Source organism: Macadamia integrifolia, chromosome 4, assembly GCF_013358625.1.
Source record: "Macadamia integrifolia cultivar HAES 741 chromosome 4, SCU_Mint_v3, whole genome shotgun sequence".
In the NCBI taxonomy this organism is placed as follows: Eukaryota; Viridiplantae; Streptophyta; class Magnoliopsida; order Proteales; family Proteaceae; genus Macadamia; species Macadamia integrifolia.
Window position 1 is genome coordinate 9717997 of NC_056560.1, and position 20525 is coordinate 9738521.

The 20525-nt window shown below is 38.7% G+C and overlaps 1 protein-coding gene across 2 annotated transcripts in view; it reads left to right on the forward strand.

Annotated features, from left to right (window-relative positions):
- Positions 1 to 20208, forward strand: part of LOC122075339 — a 36033-nt gene extending 15825 nt beyond the window's left edge. The window contains exons 3-4 of one of the 2 annotated variants that reach the window (XM_042640334.1): positions 19787 to 19914; positions 20098 to 20208. In XM_042640334.1, the coding sequence (XP_042496268.1) occupies positions 19787 to 19914; positions 20098 to 20206 (237 nt within the window). In that variant the 3' untranslated portion in view covers positions 20207 to 20208. The other variant, XR_006139219.1, reaches the window with a different exon arrangement.
- The last annotated feature ends 317 nt before the right edge of the window (positions 20209 to 20525 follow it).

The window sequence follows — 20525 nt, forward strand, 5'->3', positions numbered from 1 at the left end:
AAAAAAAAAAAAAAAAAAGAAGAATAAAAAGATGGATGGTTGAGAAGGGTGAAAGAGAATAAAGGAAGTGGCTATCTCAGCCTGGGCTTCTCATCCATAGCTATCTCAGCTGCTCTAATCATTTAGTTGCAAACTTTCTTTCATTCAAATCTGTCCAATAATGAGACATATGCCTTTCTATTTATAGAGGGGAAGTTTACAATCATACTAATACTAGGAGCTAGTTTCCCAATAGGACTAGACACTCCTACTATAACTAGGAGCTAGTTTTTCAATAGGACTAGACACTCCTACTACAACTAGGAATTCAAAATAGGACTAGGACTTGACTTTATGACTCCAACATGGAGTAGGACTAACTAACTAATAGTCCATATAGGACTTTACAACCAACTGATGGCCTAATGGGCCTTTATTGAATTAAATAGCAACTAATTAAACTAATGAACAAAATCCCGTTTTCCTACCTTCTACCCATATTTTAGGTCTATTAAAGTGGCCCATTTCAAAGAAAACTCATGGGATCAAAGCCCAACACATACATAACACAATCCAAGGCTTATTTGCAATAAAATAAGCCCAAGTGACTTATCTACATCAACTCGCCCTCTCTTAGAAAAAATTCGTCCTCGAATTTTGTAGAGTGTGAGGGTGATTATATCATGGTGCACGTCCCTCTTCAAGTCGTAGAAAAATTCAGGTATCTCTTTGATGATAAAGATGTAGTCTAGAATGTGAGGAGCTCGATCTTCAAGATACTTTAATGGGATGACAAACTCCACATGCTCAACTTCAACATCTTTGAATGTATCGATAGGGTCATCTACATATGCACCTTTGATCTCTTCTAACTTCAATGCAACATAAAGCTCTTTTAGTTCATCTACCTGGTGGTTCTCAATTGGTTTCGTTGATGGTTCAAACACAACTTCATTCTTGAACACCTTAGGATCTTCCTCTTGGCTGTTCACAATCATCACAGTTATTGTAGTGTCAAGTTCCCTAGTCTCAACCTCATTGTCCATTGTGGCAACCTTGTTGCTTTCTACTTCTCCCACATGAGTCTCGTTGATGGGAACATCAATGACTAGTTCTTCCTCAACAATAGGATTGGCTGGAAAAATTTTAACACTAACCTCAACTTTTGACTCTAGTTCACTGGTCAGAGGTGTCTTCTCTTGTTGCTCATTCACAATAGAGGCTGATGATTCTTTCATGCTATTGTCAAGTGTGGGTGGCTTTTGGACATCTGGGGGAAGGAAATACATGTTTCGTTTATGCTCAGATAGGTATATGCCTGCCAACTCATACTGCATCTCGTCCCACGTTTTAGGTTTACATTCTTAAGCTTGAAGTTGTTTGTTTCCAGTTGATTGGTCATGCTAGAGATTGGTGGAGAGTCTATGAAAAGGGACTCCGAGTTCGAGGACATGAGCCTAGGACTTGGGAAGAGATGAAGTATGAGTTAGTGACACAATATCTCTCTGTATATTTCCAAAGAAGGCTCTTCCCTCCACAGGATTCCTATCAGAATACATCCACTGCTGCCCAATCTAATGATCAGCCACGTTATTTTCATGGGGAATTCCTTGAATGGATGTGTGAATTGGACATGTACTTTGACAACTACAACTTAACAGAGACACAAAAACGCCAATATGCATGTTCCCAGATGAGAAGCTTGTAACTTTACAACCAGCCATCAGAATCCTCTCAACTTTGGGGGTTTTTGTACCCTCTCTAAGGATTATCTACGCCCAAGAGTGCAACTCAATCGGACTCCTACAGCCCTGGCCGCACCTCTCTCTCTCCAACTCTATAATAGGTATTTTTCTCTCCTATCAGGTTAGGTTTTGGACTGGTTTTGCTCCTGTATGGGTGTTGTATCCTTGGAGGTTTATTTGATGGTCTTAATGCAGGAGTAGATTACAAGTAACTAACTCCGCAGTTTATAACCCCAAACAATACAAATAGGAGTAAGAAACAAGGAAATAAGATCATCAAATAAACCTCCAAGGATACAATACCCATACAGGAGCAAAACCAGCCCAAAACCTAACCTAATAGGAGAGAGAAAGACTTGTTATAGAGCTGGAGAAAGAGAGGTGCGGCCAGGGCTGTAGGAGTCCGATTGAGTTGCACTCTTGGGCGTAGATAGTCCCTAGAGAGGGTACAAAAACCCCCAAAGTTGAGAGGATTCTGACGGTTGGTTGTGAAGTTACAAGCTTTCTTGATTTTCTGACATAGGAGAGAAAACTGAGAAGAACCTCCAAGAATAGCAGCTGAATGCTTCCAACAGTGACTAGGTAAGGATCGTGGGACCCTTATGAGGCCTGGAATACCCTGATTGAAGACCTGGCTGAACAGAGTACAGAAGAGAGAAAGAGCGGAGATCGATCTCTTTCCTATTCCCACTGGGATTGCCGATCGGTTCTGATTTCTGCTGACTGTTATCAGAATTTGAATTATATCTCTTGAATGTTACAGCAAATAAAAAAAGAAAAAGAAGAATAAAATAGATGGGGGTTGAGAAGGGTGAAAGAGAATAAAGGAAGTGGTTATCTCAGCCTGGGCTTCTCACCCACAGCTATCTCAGCTGCTCTAAGCATTTAGTTGCAAACTTTCTTTCATAAATGCAAACTTTCTTTCATTCAAATCTGTCCAATAATGAGACATATGCCTCTCTATTTATAGAGGGAAAGTTTACAATCATACTAATACTAGGAGCTAGTTTCTCAATAGGACTAGACACTCCTACTACAACTAGGAGCTAGTTTCCCAATAGGACTAGACACTCCTACTACAACTAGGAATTCAAAATAGGATTAGGACTTGACTTTATGACTCCAACATGGTGTAAGACTAACTAACTAATAGTCCATATAAGACTTTACAAATAACTAATGGCCTAATGGGCCTTTATTGAATTACATAGCAACTAATTAAACTAATGAACAAAATCCCGTTTTTCTACTTTCTACCCATATTTTAGGCCTATTAAAGGGGTCCATTTCAAAGAAAACCCATGGGATCAAAGGCTCAACACATACATAACAAAATCCAAGGCTTATTTGCAATAAAATAAGCCCAAGTGACTTATCTACAGCAGGGAGGAGGAGCACTCACGCAGCCCTCAGGCTCTCAAACATTCAAACTCAATTCATATTTTCTATTTTCTAATTACTCAATCAGTTACATGGCATAAATAGTAAAAGAAATTCAATATGAAAGGAAACCTACTCAAATTTGGAAATTCAAATTAATTGGAAACTAAATCCTAGCAGCTATCACCTACTTAAGTTACCAAAATAAAATATTGCAAGAGAATAAAATAAAATCCTAAAAGATCCTACTGGTCAAAGACCCAAATTAGATCTGGTTCATCTTTGACTGGATACCTAGATGGGTTGGGTGTGCATCTACATTGAAAAGAACATACAAGGGTCAAGCTTCAAAGTTAACTTGGAAATGCATAGTGTATCACACTGCATTGTAATATGTTGTACAATAACATCTAAACCGATGACAACATTTCTAGAAAATGAAAAGAAAAACATTTGTTGATGAATTTGGCACCATATAGGTCAAAACCTCGCCAAGTCGCCTAAGGCAATGCCTTGCCATTCCAACACACCTTGTAGCCTAGTCATCACCTTGGTGACAACTATTGGAAGCAGCCCCTTTCAAGAATCTTCTAGAAAATTCCAGCCCCTTTCAAGAATCTTCTAGAAAATTCCAGCAGCACAGATTTTTAGAATCTTAATTCCAATTTTTGTTTTCTTAATTTTCTATTTCTGATGAGCTATGAGAAAGTCGTTTGAGGTGGCATGGCCATGTTCAACGAGGCCTTTGGATGTTCTAGTATTATGGAGGAGTGATTTGATTCAGATTTAAGGAGCTAAAAGAGCCAGGGGGACACCTAAAATGACCCCTGGAGAAGTGGTGAGAAAAGACATGCATAGCTTAGGCCTTCTATCAAGTATGACTCGAGTAGAGCAAATTGGAGGGTAAGGATTCATGTAGCGGATAAGGCTGAGTTGTTGTTGTATGTCTGTTAGAAACTCAGTTGTAGCTATTAGACTGAGATCTGGTTTCTATTTTAGTATTAGTAATTTTATTTTTTATTTTTTATTTTTTTAAATTTAGAATTTGGAAAATTTTTACCTTAGATTCCTAGCAACTAGGTGATCTCTTAGGCTCTCTTTGGTATAGTTTATGTTTGTACTTATTACTTATTTTTTAAAAAATCATTTAAGATGATAAATTATGGACTATAAATTATATTCATTTAGTTACTATTTGTATAATAGACTATATAATTACAAATAAGTTTTGTGATTTGTATATATAGAATATATTATCTAATCCTGAAACTTCTTGTATCTCATGGAATTTCATGTCACAAGATATTTCATTTTGACATTCATTCAAACACTCTTTAGGCATTAACGGTCTTCCCACATTGACCATACATGCATATTAATGGATTCAGCACAAATTGGTCACATAAGGATTGGGTTCTAGCAAGCAATGTGTCCTTTCACTTTCGTTAATGAAACCCCAATGCACACGATTTGAGGACAAAAGGGAAGGTAAACTTTCTAGCAAGTATTGAAATGGTAATCTATTGAGTGGCTTACCACACTACATTCATTGACTGCAAAGATACAAACTTTCAAGTTCCATCACCGTAAGAACTCTAAAATGGATGTCAATCTACAGATTATAGAGCAACCAGACACTATGTTTGAAAAAGTCATGAAGAAAGCACACTAATTCTGGAAATTGCAAGCAATAGCCCAGCTTCACCTCAAGCCCTTTCCTCGTGATGCTACCAGAACCCCCCGTTCATGTCTTGGATGATACTCTTGAAAGACATCTACTTCTCTCACCTCCTCTGTACGGAAGTCAAAGAACAATATACACATCCTCACAAACCTCCAAACCCTTACCAATCCTTGCCCCTATGATAAATTCATAACCATCAAACCATACAGCTTCACCTTGCTGTAATGTTCGTTCCACCACTCAAAAAGGGTTGTCTCTTGCTGCCTATTATTCCAACTTATGCACACTGTGTCGATAGCTGGATTTCTATCGCCTAATCCCTATGGTATGCCCTGCTGATGTTGGTACGTCTTAGGAGCGTGAAATGGAACGGGTATATGACTTTTTGACTGGTATCAATTCTGAGTATGATCAGATCAGGGTGATTCTGGGTCGTGACACCTTTTTGACTCTTATCCAAGCATAAACCTAGAAAACAAGGCCAAGGTTATTAAGGCGGTGAGGCAACCGAGGCATTTGAGGGTTTTTCAGAGCACTTTGTTGATAAGGCGGGCATAAGGTGTCGCCTTATTGAATAAAGCGTTCCTATGTTATTTTTTTATAAAACGATTCTATTTGACTCAGATCCTTGTTGAATGTTATTACTCATATGCTAAATAAATATTAAAGGTTCATACTTCATACCAATGTAAGATATTCATCAAGAAAATAAATCAATAAAGTGAATAAACTATGCTCATCTTCATCAATCATCAATCATCAATCATCATCATAACATATTGACATATAATATAAATACATAATTATGAATATAAAGAAAATAAGACTTATGATATACAAGTATTTTGAGAGAAGAAGGGAGAAGATAGAACTCCATTCATTGGTTGAATTGAGAGAAACATGCAGGAACAGAAATATAGAGTATGGGACAGAAATAGAAGGTAATGGCAGAATTCAGAATTCATATAAAGAAAAGGAAAAAAAACAGGTAGAGCACTGAGCTCTCACCGTAGGATGAATAAGAATGAAAAAAAAAAAAAAAAAAAAGCAAAAGAAAAAAAAAAAAGAAAAGAAAAGAAAAGAAAAGGGAGAGCTAGCCGTAGGATGAAGAAGAAAGAAGAAGAGAAAAAAAAAAAATAGTTAGAGCTCTAAGCTCTCATCGTATGATGAAGAAGAAAGAAGGGAGAAGAAGAAAAAAAACCAGCTCTCACTAGTCACCTTAGCATGAAGAATGAAGAAGAAAGAAGATGAGAAAAAAAATACAACATACCTGGAGAGGGGGGTACAAAGCTATGTCGGAGGCCGCCGGAGAAGAATCCTTGCAGCTGTAATACGAATCGAAGGAGGAAGGCTTGCCATCGGCTAGTAAACCCTTGCAATTTTTGAATGTGAAATTGTGAATCGTGTTTTTCTTTTGGTTGAGTCTTAGACTTTAGTTTTAATAGCCTTGATCCCATGCATCTCAAGTGTATTCTTCTTCATACACTTGCCAATCACGAAATAATATTTGGAATCTATGTAAATCAGTTTTAAAAATCAAGTTATTTTTAAAATGTACATAAGTCGGCCGCCTTGACATAAGGCGTCATAAGGTGCATAAAGCGACGCCTTATAGCACCTTATTAGTTTAGGCGGTCACGTTATGAACTACAACTAAAGCGGCTTACTGCCTTACCCTCCTGGAACCGCCTTAGCGCTTAGGCGTCACCTTACCAGCGTCTTGGCGACGCCTTAATAACTATGAACAAGGCCCCTAGGTCCATCTGGCCGAAACTATTGATAGTGCCCCTTGTGATGTAAATGGATCGAATTCGAATTGAATAGGGCACTATCAGAATTCGAATTCGTTTATTAATCTGTTGTTTGATTCAATCCATTTATCAAACCAGATATGTAGAATGGTACAAAATTCGAATTTTCTTTTTTTAACAGATTCTGGATATTATCCGGTCCATTTTGTTTAGCAAACGCTTCCAATCAACTGAGCCCTTAGATCCAGGACATGAACAGGGCTAGTCTCCACCATCTAAATTAGGGCATTGTTGAGGGATCAAACTTAGGGTTTCAAAACACAATTAGAAACGGCTATAGGAGAAGAGTTGTCGGCGAAGAGTCGAAGACGACCGAGGATGATGCAGATACGGTTGCCCTTACCTGGTTGGGTCAGCATGACCAGCTTTGGAAGCCAAGAGCCAAGAAGAACCGCTCAACGGTTTTGGTCCAACAAGGGTCGGAAATAAAATTAGTTGTTTACTTAGTATTTTATTTCATGCTTTTACCTTCTAGACTTGAACGTAGGAATAGGATTTATTTTCTTTCCTTGCTTTGGTTTCCTTTTTATGGTTGTTTCCTAGTTTAGGCTAGTTTCCATTTCAGTTAAGCTTCTAATTCTGTGTTTACTTTCCCATATATTGACTGTAGCTGATGGACAAAGCAGAGTGAATTAATTATTGAATGAAGATGTTGAGTTTGTGCACTAGTGAAATGTGTGATTCCCCCCTTCCCCCTCTCTATTCTGATTCCCCTTTCTTCCCTAAAGTTCTCCATCAACTTGGTATCAGAGGCGAAAGATCCCACTCCTTCCCCATCTTTCTTCCCTTCCCCATCTCTGTTTCGGTTCTACCGAGACTAGAAAAAGAAAAAAAAGTTGCTATTGGAGAAGCAACTGAAACTCCAACCCCACCCATTGTGCGACCTCTCTCTTCCCTCCTTTCATCGCTCGCTGCCAAACAACAGCAGCAGAGAACCCCCCCTCCCCCAAAAAAAAAAAAAAAAAAAACTTATATTGTTGCAAAACAGAGGAGGCAGAACCCATTCCTGCTAGGGTTTAAGTAATAAAAAGAAGAAAGAAGAAGGCGGCGAGAAGAAGAAAGAAGAAGGCGATAAGAAGAAGAAGAAAGAAGAAGCAGAAGAAAAAGGAAAAAAAAAAAAAAAAAAGAGACGAAGAGAAGCAAAAAAAGAAGAAGACGAAGAAGAAAGAAAAAAGAAAGAACAGAAGTAGAAGAAGAGGAAACGAGAAGAGGAGAAAGACGAGAAGAGAGTGAAAGGCGGTGACCTACCCGGTTCCCCTCGATTCCATCGCTGGTTTCTGACTCCACGAAAGTAGGAAGACAAAGCCTTCCGTTGGTATTCGGTGACCCTCCCAAGCACGACTCTTCAATTGAGTCGATTTTCTTTCTTTAATTTATTTTCGTTTCCCAATCTGCCCTTCTCTTTATTCTCTTTTCCTTTTGGTCCATATTTATTGTTCAGTTCACAGTTTGCCCTTGACACATATGGTGTTACTTTATCCTTCTAATTAGTCTCCTAATTACGATATTGCCACTCACTTGATCCACTTTCTTTCCAATACTGTAACCTTGAAAAAAAAAAAAGGAAGTGAGATAATTACCATTCTGCCATTCTCCTTTTAAGTTCCCATCTATTTACTATTTGACCATCATATTCAAGTGTAATCTTGCCCATCTCCAGTATGGTAGCCAATAGTGAAGTTGTTCAACAGCTGAACTCTTATAAGGGAGAAACTGATGCAAAATTTGAAGTTATTATGACAATGATGGAATCCATACAAGCTTCTATTGCTCGTTTGAAGGCAACAGATAAAGGAAAGAGTCACATCCAGTCTGGGGATTCTTCCAACACCACTCCATAGGATCCGTCACTACTACTACCACCACCGCCGCCACACCATACACCAACACCACCACCTCCACCACAATATGGTACTGGTAGACATAATGATGGAGCAGAACAGGCAGCAAGGTTGGATGTCCTTGATTTTTATGGAGACAACAATCTAGAACTGTACCTTGAGTCTTTGACTGGATTCACAGCTTAGAAACATTCTTCAGATGGTATGGGTTGACTAAGGCCTGAAAGATCCTATTTGTAGAGGCCAAACTAAAAGGCATGGCCTGAGTCTGGTGGATCAAGCAACAACAGATCGAACCCGAGGCATTGGTTTAGTCACTACTGGGGCTGAAATGCATGAAGTCATGAACCGAAGATTCTTGCCTTCTGATTATAAGTAACGCATACATCTTAGGTTTGCATAGTTGAAACAGGAGAATTTGACCGTTGAAGAATATGTTGCGAGATTTTATTATTTGGCTACTTGTTCTGATTTTGAGTGGGATGAAGAAGTATTAGTGCACAATTTCATAATGGTTTGCACCCTCAACTTAGTGCTGCCCGTGCATCTAGTCGACTGCTTATTATGGAAGACGTCGTGCAAGTAGCATATTAGGTTGAGGAAAGTTTGAAACGCCCATACAATCAGAGAAATTTTATTCATACTTTTCCTCGAGGTACTAGTTCCATTCTATAACAGTCTCCTACCCAAGAAAGATCATTTAGCAAACCATAGGCTAGTGCTACATTTATAGACTCTTCACGACCTAGTCGGCCGTATTCTCCACCTCGACATGTTTCCGAAATGTCATCTTCACGGCCTGCTCGTCCATACTCACCCCCTCGGCGTGGTTTAGATAAACCTTCTGATTCTTCAAAATTTACAGTTCGGTGTTACTCATGCCATGGATTTGGACATATCAGTGCTCAATGTTCTAGGCGTTTGGTTGCTTTTATTGATAAGGATTCTCTTATACCATATATTCCTGAAGAGCAACTTGGTTCTGACACAGTTGATTTAAGAGAAGAACGTCCACTAAGTGAAGTCAATAACACTCTCAGTGATGAAGATCAACATCTATTTTATGTCATTCGTCATATGTTGACCACTCAGAAAGCCACTGATAATGAAGATTGGCGCCACAGTAGTATTTTTCAGACTCGTGTGAAGTGCAATGACCAGTTGTTAACCTTGGTCATTGATGGAGGTAGTTACACTAATGTTGTCTCTGAAGACACTGTTCGTAAGCTGGGATTGATTACAGAACCACATCCAAATCCCTATAAGGTTGCTTGGGTGAACAACACTAATCTCAAAATCACAGATAAGTGCTTGGTCACATATTCTATAGGTGGATTTAAGGATACAATCCAATGTGATGTCCTCCCTCTGAAGGTGTGCCATATCCTTCTTGGTCGACCTTGGTTGTTTGACAAGAAAGTACAACATTGTGGCTACGCCAATGCCTATGCTTTCAAGCATGTCAATAAGACTATGAAGTTTTATCCTGCCAAAGATCTACCTGAAATTAAGCTCAAGAAGATGGTGGGATCGTTCCTCATTCAGCGTAATCCTTCCGACAGTTTCCTCGGTCCTTTCTCCGTCGAGTTATTTTCAGATGAGGAGAGTTGATGCAGATACGGGTGCCCTTACCTGGTTGGGCCAGCATGACCGGCTTTGGAAGCCAAGAGCCAAGAAGAATCGCTCCAGCTCGGGATTTTGGTCCAACAAGGGTTGGAAATAAAATTAGTCGTTTATTTAGTATTTTATTTCATGCTTTTTTACATTCCAGACTTGAACGTAGGAGGAGGATTTATTTCCTTGCTTTGGTTTTCTTTTTATGGTTGTTTCCTAGTTTAGGCTAGTTTCCATTTCAGTTAAGCTTCTAATTCTCTGTCTTTACTTTCCTATATATTGACTGTAACTGATGGACAAACCAGAGTGAATTAATTTTTGAATGAAGATGTTGAGTTTGTGCACTAGTGAAGTGTGTGATTCCCCCCTTCCCCCTCTATTCTTATTTTTCCTTTCTTCCCTAAGGTTCTCCATCAGAGTAGGTGGTTTCTTGCCCCAAATTGTCAGCAAACATCGACTATAGTCCAATGATTACAATGCACCCAACAAAAAAGAAAATCGGAAAATGGGGATGGGGAGAGGGATATGGAGGGAAAAGCGTTATATAGGGAAGAAGTTGTTCTATTATATGATACATGCATATATCGTAAATAATTAAGCAAATTAAAAACAAAAGGGACCGTCAGAGTTGTAACGGCTATGAGATGGGATTGTTGTCCTCGGCGAAAGAGACCAGAGAATCAATGCTCAGATCTAATAGAGCAGTCATCAGGTCAAAGATGAGTACTACCGAGTAGGTCATTTAAGTATGAGAGTAACATGTACAAGACTTCTTGAAGCACCGATGTTCAGAATGAGAACAGATTGTGAACTTAGATTATGAACTCTGATAAAAGAAACATTCACAATCACAGATCCAAAGCTTCTCACGATCTAAGGTCATTTGAGCAGGTCATCCGAGTAGAGAAGCACAATACTTGCATAGCCAAAGATGAAGGAGGAGAACCAGAGGATTTTCTAGGTTCCTCCAAAATGGTTAGGGATTTGATTGGCAGATAGGGCTTTGTTTTGAGGTTTTACCTTATAGGGAACCCAAGAGTCAAATAGGGTTTTGAATTTTGAGCAACCCAAGAGTTTGTTTTCAATCCAAATGCGTCCACGGTCTACATAAATAGTATGTGGTAATAATAGAGAATATAATATTCAAGAATCAAGATCTCACCTTTATAATCCCCTATTTTTATATCAACAAATTAATTCGAGGCAACTATCATACTTTTTTGGTTTTTCACCTTTGTCTTAATCCCCATAATATTTTTCATAATCTCCTATTTTTAACTAATTTTATAATCAAATAAAAGGATACACAAAAAAAATTCGGATATTTTTTTACCATCGGATAGTTAAACGAATCGGATAATAATCGGTCGGAAACTAGGATTATCATATTCATATTCGATTAGTTTTCGGATGGATTCGGATAGTTTTCAGATAGGGATTTTCCGAATACGGATTCTCTAAAACGAATATGAACATGGTTTTTCAACTATCTGTTTGCATCCTTAAGTGCCCCTGCTATGACACCGTTATGTCCGGATCAAATGGCTACCCTTAAGCAACTAATAACAAAGTTAGGCACTCCTCCTGTCCCTTCTCTTGTGTCCACTTCTTGCCCAGTCAGGTAGTTTCCTTGTTTCTTCCTCTGCTTCTCCCTTATGGTTACTTGATTCGGGTAGTACCGATCACATGACAAGTAGCTCTTGGGTCTTCCAAACTTATACTCCTTGTTTTGGTGGGATAAGGTATTGTGGTTGATGGTTCCTTGTCCCCCATCTCTGATAAAGGATCCTATTCTTGTTCCCCCACTATTTCTCTTCCCTTTGTTTTGCATGTCCCTAAATTATGTGCTAACTTGCTTTCCATTTATCGCTTAACTACAGAGTTGAACTGTTTTGTTCATTTTTTCTCTAATCATTGCCTCTTCCAGGATCTGGTAAAGGGTGCAATGACTGGGTATGGTTGGGTCCGTGATAGGTTCTACTATTTGGATTCTCCACTTGTTGTGCCTCCTCCTATGGCAGCGCATACTCTCCATTTGGACAGCTCTCTCTCTTAATTCCACTAGTGGTGCTGTCGTTTGGGACACCCCTCTTTTCATATTTTACGTCTCATGTTTCCTACTTTAGTTAAACATTAGGGTTTGGAACAACTTAAGTGTGATGAATGTGAGTTTTCTAAACATACACGGATCTCTTACTTCTCTATCGATAATAAAAGTAATGTTCCTTTTTCAATCATTCATTCCGAGGGGTCCTTTATAACAATTAATAGGAATGGCATTCGTTGGTTTATTACTTTTATTGAGAATTGTACTCGTCTGACCTGGGTGTATTTCTTGCATAATAAGTCTTATTCCTTCTCTTGTTTTGAATCTTTCCATGCCATGATTGTACCCAATTTAATGCCATTGTAAGGGTACTTAGTGGTGATAATGGCACTGAGTATATTGATGGTGTTTTTCAGCAATACCTTGACTCTCATGGCATTCTCTCCCAGACCTCTTGTATTCGGATACTTGAAATGGGATTCCTGAGCGCAAGAGCCGTCATCTCCTGAACGTCGCTCGAGCCTAATGTTTGCTACTAGTGTCCCTAAATACCTTTGGGGGTGATGCCGTTCTCATTGTTACCCATTTTATTGACTAGGTTCCCTCTAGTATGCTTAACTTTAAGGCCTCTATTTCTTTTCTTCCTGATCCTACTATTGCTTCCAATCTTCCTCCCAGGGTCTTTGGATATATCTGTTTTGCTCATAATTCCTCTCCTTCTCTGTCCAAACTTGATCCTCGTGCTTTGAGGTGTGTCTTTTTTGGTTACTCAGCCTCTCAAAAGGGGTATAAATGTTATCACACTATTACTTGCTGCTGTTATGTAACCATAGATATCACTTTTCATGAGTCCAAGGCGTATTTCACATCACCTCTTTAGGGGAGAGTTTTGAGGAAGAGCCTCCTTTTGTTATTGATGTCTCTTATTTAGGGTTTGTCTCCAGTTCAGGGGGAGCCACCAGATCAGGTTGTAAGAGATGTGATCACTTACACTCAGAGGTCCAAGGAACAAGATACCATTGGTGACCAACCCTACCCCCCTGAAGCACCTCCATCGGACCCGCTTGTATCAGGTAATATTTTTCCCATACTTGATATTGTACTTGTTAATCCTGTTACTCCTTTAGAGCCTCCTATACTTGATATTATACCTGTTGCTCCTACATTAGAAAGGGAGTTTGTTCCTATACCAAGCATCCCATTTCCCACTTTGTTTCTTATGCATCTTTATCTCCTTTTTATAGGCCTTTGTTTCTTTGTTGTCTTCTCTGTTTATTCCACAAGGTTGGAAGGAATCCATAAATGATCTGAAGTGGAAGGTTGCAATAGTTGAGGAAATGTTGGCATTAGACAAAAATGGTACTTAGGAACTTGTTCTTTCTCCTCAAGGGAAAAAATTAGTTGTGTGCAAGTAGGTTTTCATGGTCAAACAAAAGGCCAATGGGACAGTTGAGTGGTACAAGCCATGGTTAGTAGCCAAAGGCTTCACTTAAACCTATAGGATTGATTAACAAGAAACCTTTATCCCAGTTGCAAAGATGAGTTATATTAGGGCATTATTGTTTGTTGTTGCAAATTTGGGGTGGAATCTTCAACAGTTGGTGATGCAGAATTGAGGTTGAACCGGGTTAACTCATCAGGAAATTTCAACCGAGACGAACCAAATCCGATTTGATTTTTGGGATCAATAGGATATTTTAGGAGTTACTTTATTTAGGAAATATTGAGTTATTTAATTTGGGAAGATATTTAATCTTTTATTTTTGGTAGATGTTAGTCAAGTAGAAAGTTACCAATTTGAGTTTATTTTGTTTCTAATTTCATTAGTTAGAATTTAGGAAGTAATTAAAGGTTGCTAATTTTAGTTTTAGATTTTAATTAGGCAAGTTTTAATTTCAGTTTATTATATAAAGGCATGTAACCCAATTTAGTAGACATATTTAAATGATGAATTGAATTAAAGGTTTTAGTGCCGAGTATGATGCAAAGCGTGTGATCCCTTTTCCCCCTCTTTTGTGCTATTATTCTCTTCTCCCTTACAACTCTAGTTTTCTCAGGGATTTCTCTAATTTCTCTATAGGCCCTCCATCAAGTGGTATCAGAGCCGAAGGTTCCCTTTGACTCTATTGAAACGCAACTCCCATTCACTTCCCACGCAACTCCTTTCACCTCCTACAGTAGCCCTTCCACCTCCCACTCCCTAAGCACCCTTGCTACCTTCATCGTAGGTTCCCCCAGTAGTCCTAAGCACCCTTGCAACCTTCATCGTAGGTTCCAGATTAAAAAAAAAGTCCCACAAGCCTGTTGAAACCCCACCGCCTCCTCTTTCCTTTTCCACCAGTAGCAAGTGAAAAAAAAAAAAAAAAAAGAGGTCAAAGAAGAAGAGACGAGAAAAAGAAGAGGGGAGAAGAGAGAGAAAGAACCAAGGGCATACCTGCGTCAAAGTTCCATCGTTGCTGGGTGGTTCCATAGCAAGAAAGAAGAATTTTCTTCTTTTGTCGGTAATCCAAACCCACCATACGATCCTCCCTCCATCTCTTTTCTTTAACTTCTTTTCTGACTTGCCAGAATTACCCCTCCCTTCCTAGTTTATTCCTCATTACCCAATTATTTTTCTTACTTCCATATATACCCTTGCCTCATACGTGACATGTTTGTGGTTTATATTGGACTTTAAATATTTACAATTCTGACATCCTTGAAAAAAAAAAAATAAAAAAATTTTGACCCTCCATGTTTGCAGTTCTGCCACACTTGATTATTAGAGTTGGTGTCTTATTTTTGTGAGGCCCATAGCAATTCCGACACAAGATTGGTCATGGAAACTTTTGTGTTCAAGTTCAGAGTTCGCCTGCCCAATAGGAAGCCTGCTACTTTGTTGATTGATGAGTAACTAAATAACAATTTTGTCTCACGATTTGTGGTGGATATGTTGTCAAAAACCAATCATATCATTTTTTAGTCAGAGGATGATGGGTTTGTTGAATTTTCCGTTTCTCATATTATAATGGTGTTTTTTGTAAAGTGCTTGATTCTCCTAAACGAATAATTAAATTGGGTCGAGGTTGGTTGGAACAGCGGGACGGCATCCTTGATCATACCAACAATATATAGACCCTCGAGGCTTACCATATGCATAAAAAATTTAATCTTCATGGATTGGTTGAGTCAAAGAAAGTGACACCCCCAGTGCAACCACAAGACGAACTAGATGCATCAACACAAGTGGAAGACTGTCCTATTGTGGAACAGGTGATGACAACAAAAAGTGAGAATTGTGGATCAAACAATAACGGACATCAATGCAATGCCAATTGTTCACCATCATGAGTTCGTTCTTCCCCATGATTTTCCGGACTTGAATGCATCTCCAAAGTTTCACATCATGGTTTTTGTTAGCGATGCAGATGACGAGCAATTCGCCCCTGTTCATGAGTTTTTATTGTTATCATTCTTTAAAATTCGTGGACGAGTTTTTCTCAACATCGAGGGAGTTGATGTAGAATTGAGGTTGAACCGGGTTGACCCTTCAGGAAATCTCAATCGAGACGGACCAGATCCGATTTGATTTTTGGGATCAGTAGGATATTTTAGGAGTTACTTTATTTAGGAAATATTGAGTTATTTAATTTGGGAAGATATGTAATCTTTTAGTTTGGGTAGATGTTAGTCAAGTAGAGAGTTACTAATTTGAGTTTATTTTGTTTCTAATTTCATTAGTTAGAATTTAAGAAGTAATTAGAGGTTTCTAATTTCAATTTTAGATTTTAATTAGGCAAGTTTTAATTTCAGTTTATTATATAAAGGCATGTAACCCAATTTAGTAGACAGATTTGAATTTCACTTTCGTATTCTGATAGCAGACCCTAAAATCCATAACCCTGAGCAACCCACTCCTTTCGGCCCTAATTCAACCCTAGGCATAAACCTATTTCATAATTAGGGTAAGGGATTGCCCCAGAACTCGGCCCCAGCTGTAAATGTGGACAGAAACACCAGTTTAAGAAACAAACTTTATTTTTCCAAAACCTGAACTGCCATGGGGTATAAACCAGAAATATTTTAATTCAAAATCCCAGTGCTACTCAAATTCTAAAAAGCTTTAGACATGAGCTCACTTCCAATTGATTGGGATCCATTGTTTAAATAAAAGAAACTAAATGACTATAGAATAGACCACATGACTGGACCCTGTTTAATAAAAAATCAAATATTTGCCCTGTTATCTTGTAGAAATAGAACCACTTCTCCCCCCATACTTGACCACTTAAAGCCTTATTTAGGCCACAACATGGTCCCTGAGATGGTCTAGTTGTTTATGGCTTTCTTGGGCTTGGGCCTCCTAATTGGGACCATTTTGTGCATCCAATGAAGGGCCACAGTACCACAACCTCTTTAACCTTTTATTATTATTAATAATAACAATATAGTAATATTGTATTATTTTTATTATCATCAAATTGAGGGATATATTTGATACTTGCTGAATCAGGTGACTTGTTCAGGTGAAGTTTTGGGATTGAATTCTTCTTTCTTGCATAGATATGTAAATTTAGAAGGCAGTGAACTGAAGGTAATGTTGGGCAATAGAAACAGTGCCCCCCTGGGGGGAGGGGGATGTGCATGTGTCAATCATATGTCTACCATGTGATCGGGGGGGGGGGGGGGAGTTTCCACGAAGTTGTAATGCTGTTTAAAGAAAAATCTCTTCCCTTTGGCCAAGAAAAGGAAAGTAATAGTTGAAAGAAGGAGGTTTTGTACTTTGTATTGAGAAAATCAAACAAGTAGTTTTACAATGAGAGGGGGAGAGACACCATCGTCAGCTGTTGCATGTCATATGTAATGCAACTCAGGAACCACCTTTGGATAGGTCTAAGAGTCTTGACACCGTGGTCCCAATGTGTAGTTTGAATGTATTTACATTTGGATGTAATATGAATTCTGCTAAAATTACATTGTCTACTATGACCTTTACCTTTTATGTTTTTTGGGTGGGGGGCCTTTGTCAAATTCATCCAATGTTGCTATATGATTTATGCATGTTTTAGCAGGCACCCAGGTGTCTCAATAAAGACACCCTTATTGCGACTCTGCTCGTAGGGATATTCCAATGGTGGCTTATGGGGATGGTGTGGAGTGTGGGCAGCAACACATTTCACAATTTGATCCATAATGCCTCCAAGCAGATGGCTTGTCGGTTGGCATTGTTATCTTCCTGTGGTGAATAGTATCAGATCCAGCATTATTTCAAGCCCTTGATTCTGCAAGAACAATTTACTGCAGTAGGTTAGGTTACAAGAGATAAGTTTTATGTGGAGATTTACCTGGTTTGGAAATACCACCTACGTCCACTTAGCGAGATCCAATCTTTCAACTAGAATCAAGAGAGGGATGCAATACCAATCCTTGCAATATGATTCCCAAACCGAAGCCCCCTTGAATACCCTTTTCTCTCCTATCCCGTCATTCTCTCTACCTTGGCTTCTTAGAGCTTGGATTCTCACCGCCCCCTTTGGTTTATAGCTCTATCCTTCTATAGGACTCATCTTCAGCCTTGGAAGACACTAGTCCTTCCACTCTCTTGGAAACTCCACCTCTTGGAGTACTTCACTTAATTGGTAGACTACACCCTCTTCCACTCACTTGGAAGACTAACCTTGGAAGACTCTATTCTCTTAGGAGACTCTACCTTCTTCCACTCCCTTTGGGGACTGCACTCTCTTTGGAGTCTCTTCCATTTCTCATTAGAAAACCGCAACAGGCAACCCAACTAGACCATTGATCTAACGAACTTCATAAAGCATGCTCCTCTAGTCCCTCAACCGCCGTCTTTATCTTGAGGCGGCATCCACTTCTTTTTTTCCTTTCAAAATCTCTACCTATCTAAAAAACTGTGCACTCACAGTCAACCCGGACTGTCAACTCCAGTATTTGTTGTCAACCAATAGCTTTGATACCACTTATCGAAGTGTTGGGCTGGAACAACAGAAAACAACAGCAGCATGCACAATCGTGTACAACAAGAAAAACTATATTCACACAATTTCATATAGGACACAAACGTATATGTGAAAACTAAAACCAAAGGAAATAAAATATGCACACACACAAGAGAAGATATTTATGTGGTTCAGCAATACCGCTTACATCCATGGTGTGAAATCCAATATTTCAACTAAGAATCAAGAGAGAGAGAGAGAGAGAGAGAGATTGTATAATTCTTACGATTTGATTCCAAACCCAAGCCTCCTTGTACACCCTTTTCTCCCCTCTCATTCTCTTTACCTTGGCTTCTCCTATTATAGGACTCCTCTTCATCCTTGGAAGACTCCATTCCTTCCACTCTCTTGGAAAACATCATTTGCTTTGAAGACTTCACACTCTTGCACTCACTTGGAAGACTCCTACTCCCTTGGGAGACTCCACCTTCGTCCACTCTCTCGGAAGACCCCATTTCCTTGGGAGGTTACACCCTCTTGTATTTCTTGGAAGCCTCTTCCAATTCTTATTAGAAGACCCCATTGGGCATTTTAACTAGAACATAAACCCAAACCATCCAACCAGTATAGATAAAAGACACAAAACCACCAACTTTCCCCCAATACTAAATGTGCATGGATTACCATGAGAGCTACCACCCGCATTCATCTTGACAAAGTTAAGCAGTGGGTAATGCAGTGCTAACCTTGAATTAGTGAAGTCTAGTGAGAGATTAGCTTGCAATATGCATGAAATTATGGTTGAATAATATATTGTCAAAGAGAACAAGTCTCTAAATCTTATGTTGATAATCAGATTTGAAGATATGGACCAGATTGAAATAGAAATTTTTGAGAAATTGCATGTCTATGATTGTTTTTGGTGATTCCTCACTTGTGTTCAAAGGTGAAAAAGCATATTCTTATAGGTATATATAATCTCTCTGTTGCATCTTATCTACTTATTTCTGGGCTTCTTGTTTAAATATATTAGATTAGACATCGCTCTACTTTAAGTATTAGGATAGGGGTTCAAGAGTTATAGTTCTAACTGATTTGACAAGGTAATATTTTCTCCCTCAACATGGTTATAAATATACCTGTATCAGAATATTATAGTGCTAATTATTATGAAATTGCATGCTTTTGAGATGGGATGGCTCTTAAATAGTGATGTCTATATTAGTGAATGGCCCTTCAATTTTCTTGCTTTTACAATCTGTAATCAATTCACGCTGTGTTATATTTATATTTGTTGTGGCAATTATTTGGATCTTTCCGTTGTTCCACTTTTTTTTTTTTTTTTTTTTTTGGGTGGGGGAGGTGTTTCTTTCATTTTAGATGCAGATTTCTTAATCTTGTGTCTGAAATTTCAAGACTGGATTTATACTGTTACGGATCATGTTTTATTACCCGCCTGATTTGATTGAAGATTGCATAGTTATGTAATCCAATTCCCGTGTCTGGGTGTGCTTGCTTCTCAGGCTGAACCCATTCTTAATGTTTTGGGTAAAGGTTCCCTAAGCGGTTGACTTAGGAAGGCAGGATGGAGTTTTAGAAAATCCCTTGTCATTCCTTTATATAGAAGGCAGTTCAGTCTGACCTGAATATCCATTATTTCCTAAATGTACCAAAAAGGAGGAATAGAAAGAGGAGAATTTTAACTGATGGGACAATGTTTATTCTTTTTTTTTTTTTTTTTCGTAGGAGATTTCAGGCATGCAAACATCTTTGAAGAGAGAGACATCACAGACAACTGCTTCACCGAACGCAATAAGTGAGCCATCAAGCTCTGGTACCAGAGGGGATAGGGTCGATGGCGGCTCACATGCACTGTAATATGTTTTGTTGGATTCACTGAATTTATGTTCTCTTTCTTTTGCTTTGGTTTTTGTTTTTTTGTTACAAATTAATTTTCACTGTCTGAAACACTCCATTTTGGCCAGATTCTTAGTGTAAATATATTCCAACATATGCAAATACATTGTCTCATCTTTGGACATGGTCTCAATATACAGCCTTGGAAGATTGGATTGGGACTGTGGGAGTGACAAATTAGCATATGACCACTATGCCATGACAGCCTGTCACCAAATCTACCTTCCAGTTTGCATCTTGCCTGGTTGACAGTGCCCTGCATTTCTAAACTGAAATCCTTGCTTGACAAACTTTTATCATAGTTTGATTGCCAACCGTTGCTTATGAAGGACTCACGGCGGACGTCATGCCCTTCCTATGTTTGTCAGGAGTAATCCAAGTGGTGGATTACCCTTAATTTCTTATGATGATGATGCTGATGATGATAATGATGATGGTATAATATTAGATGCTTAGTCTGCCGGCGGCCTAGATGTACTTTCTACTTATAAAATGATTTGGGAGATGTTGACAATGTGGAGCATTTCAATGCCCTTCAAGAGGAGGTAAGGCATCTATTCTATCCTGA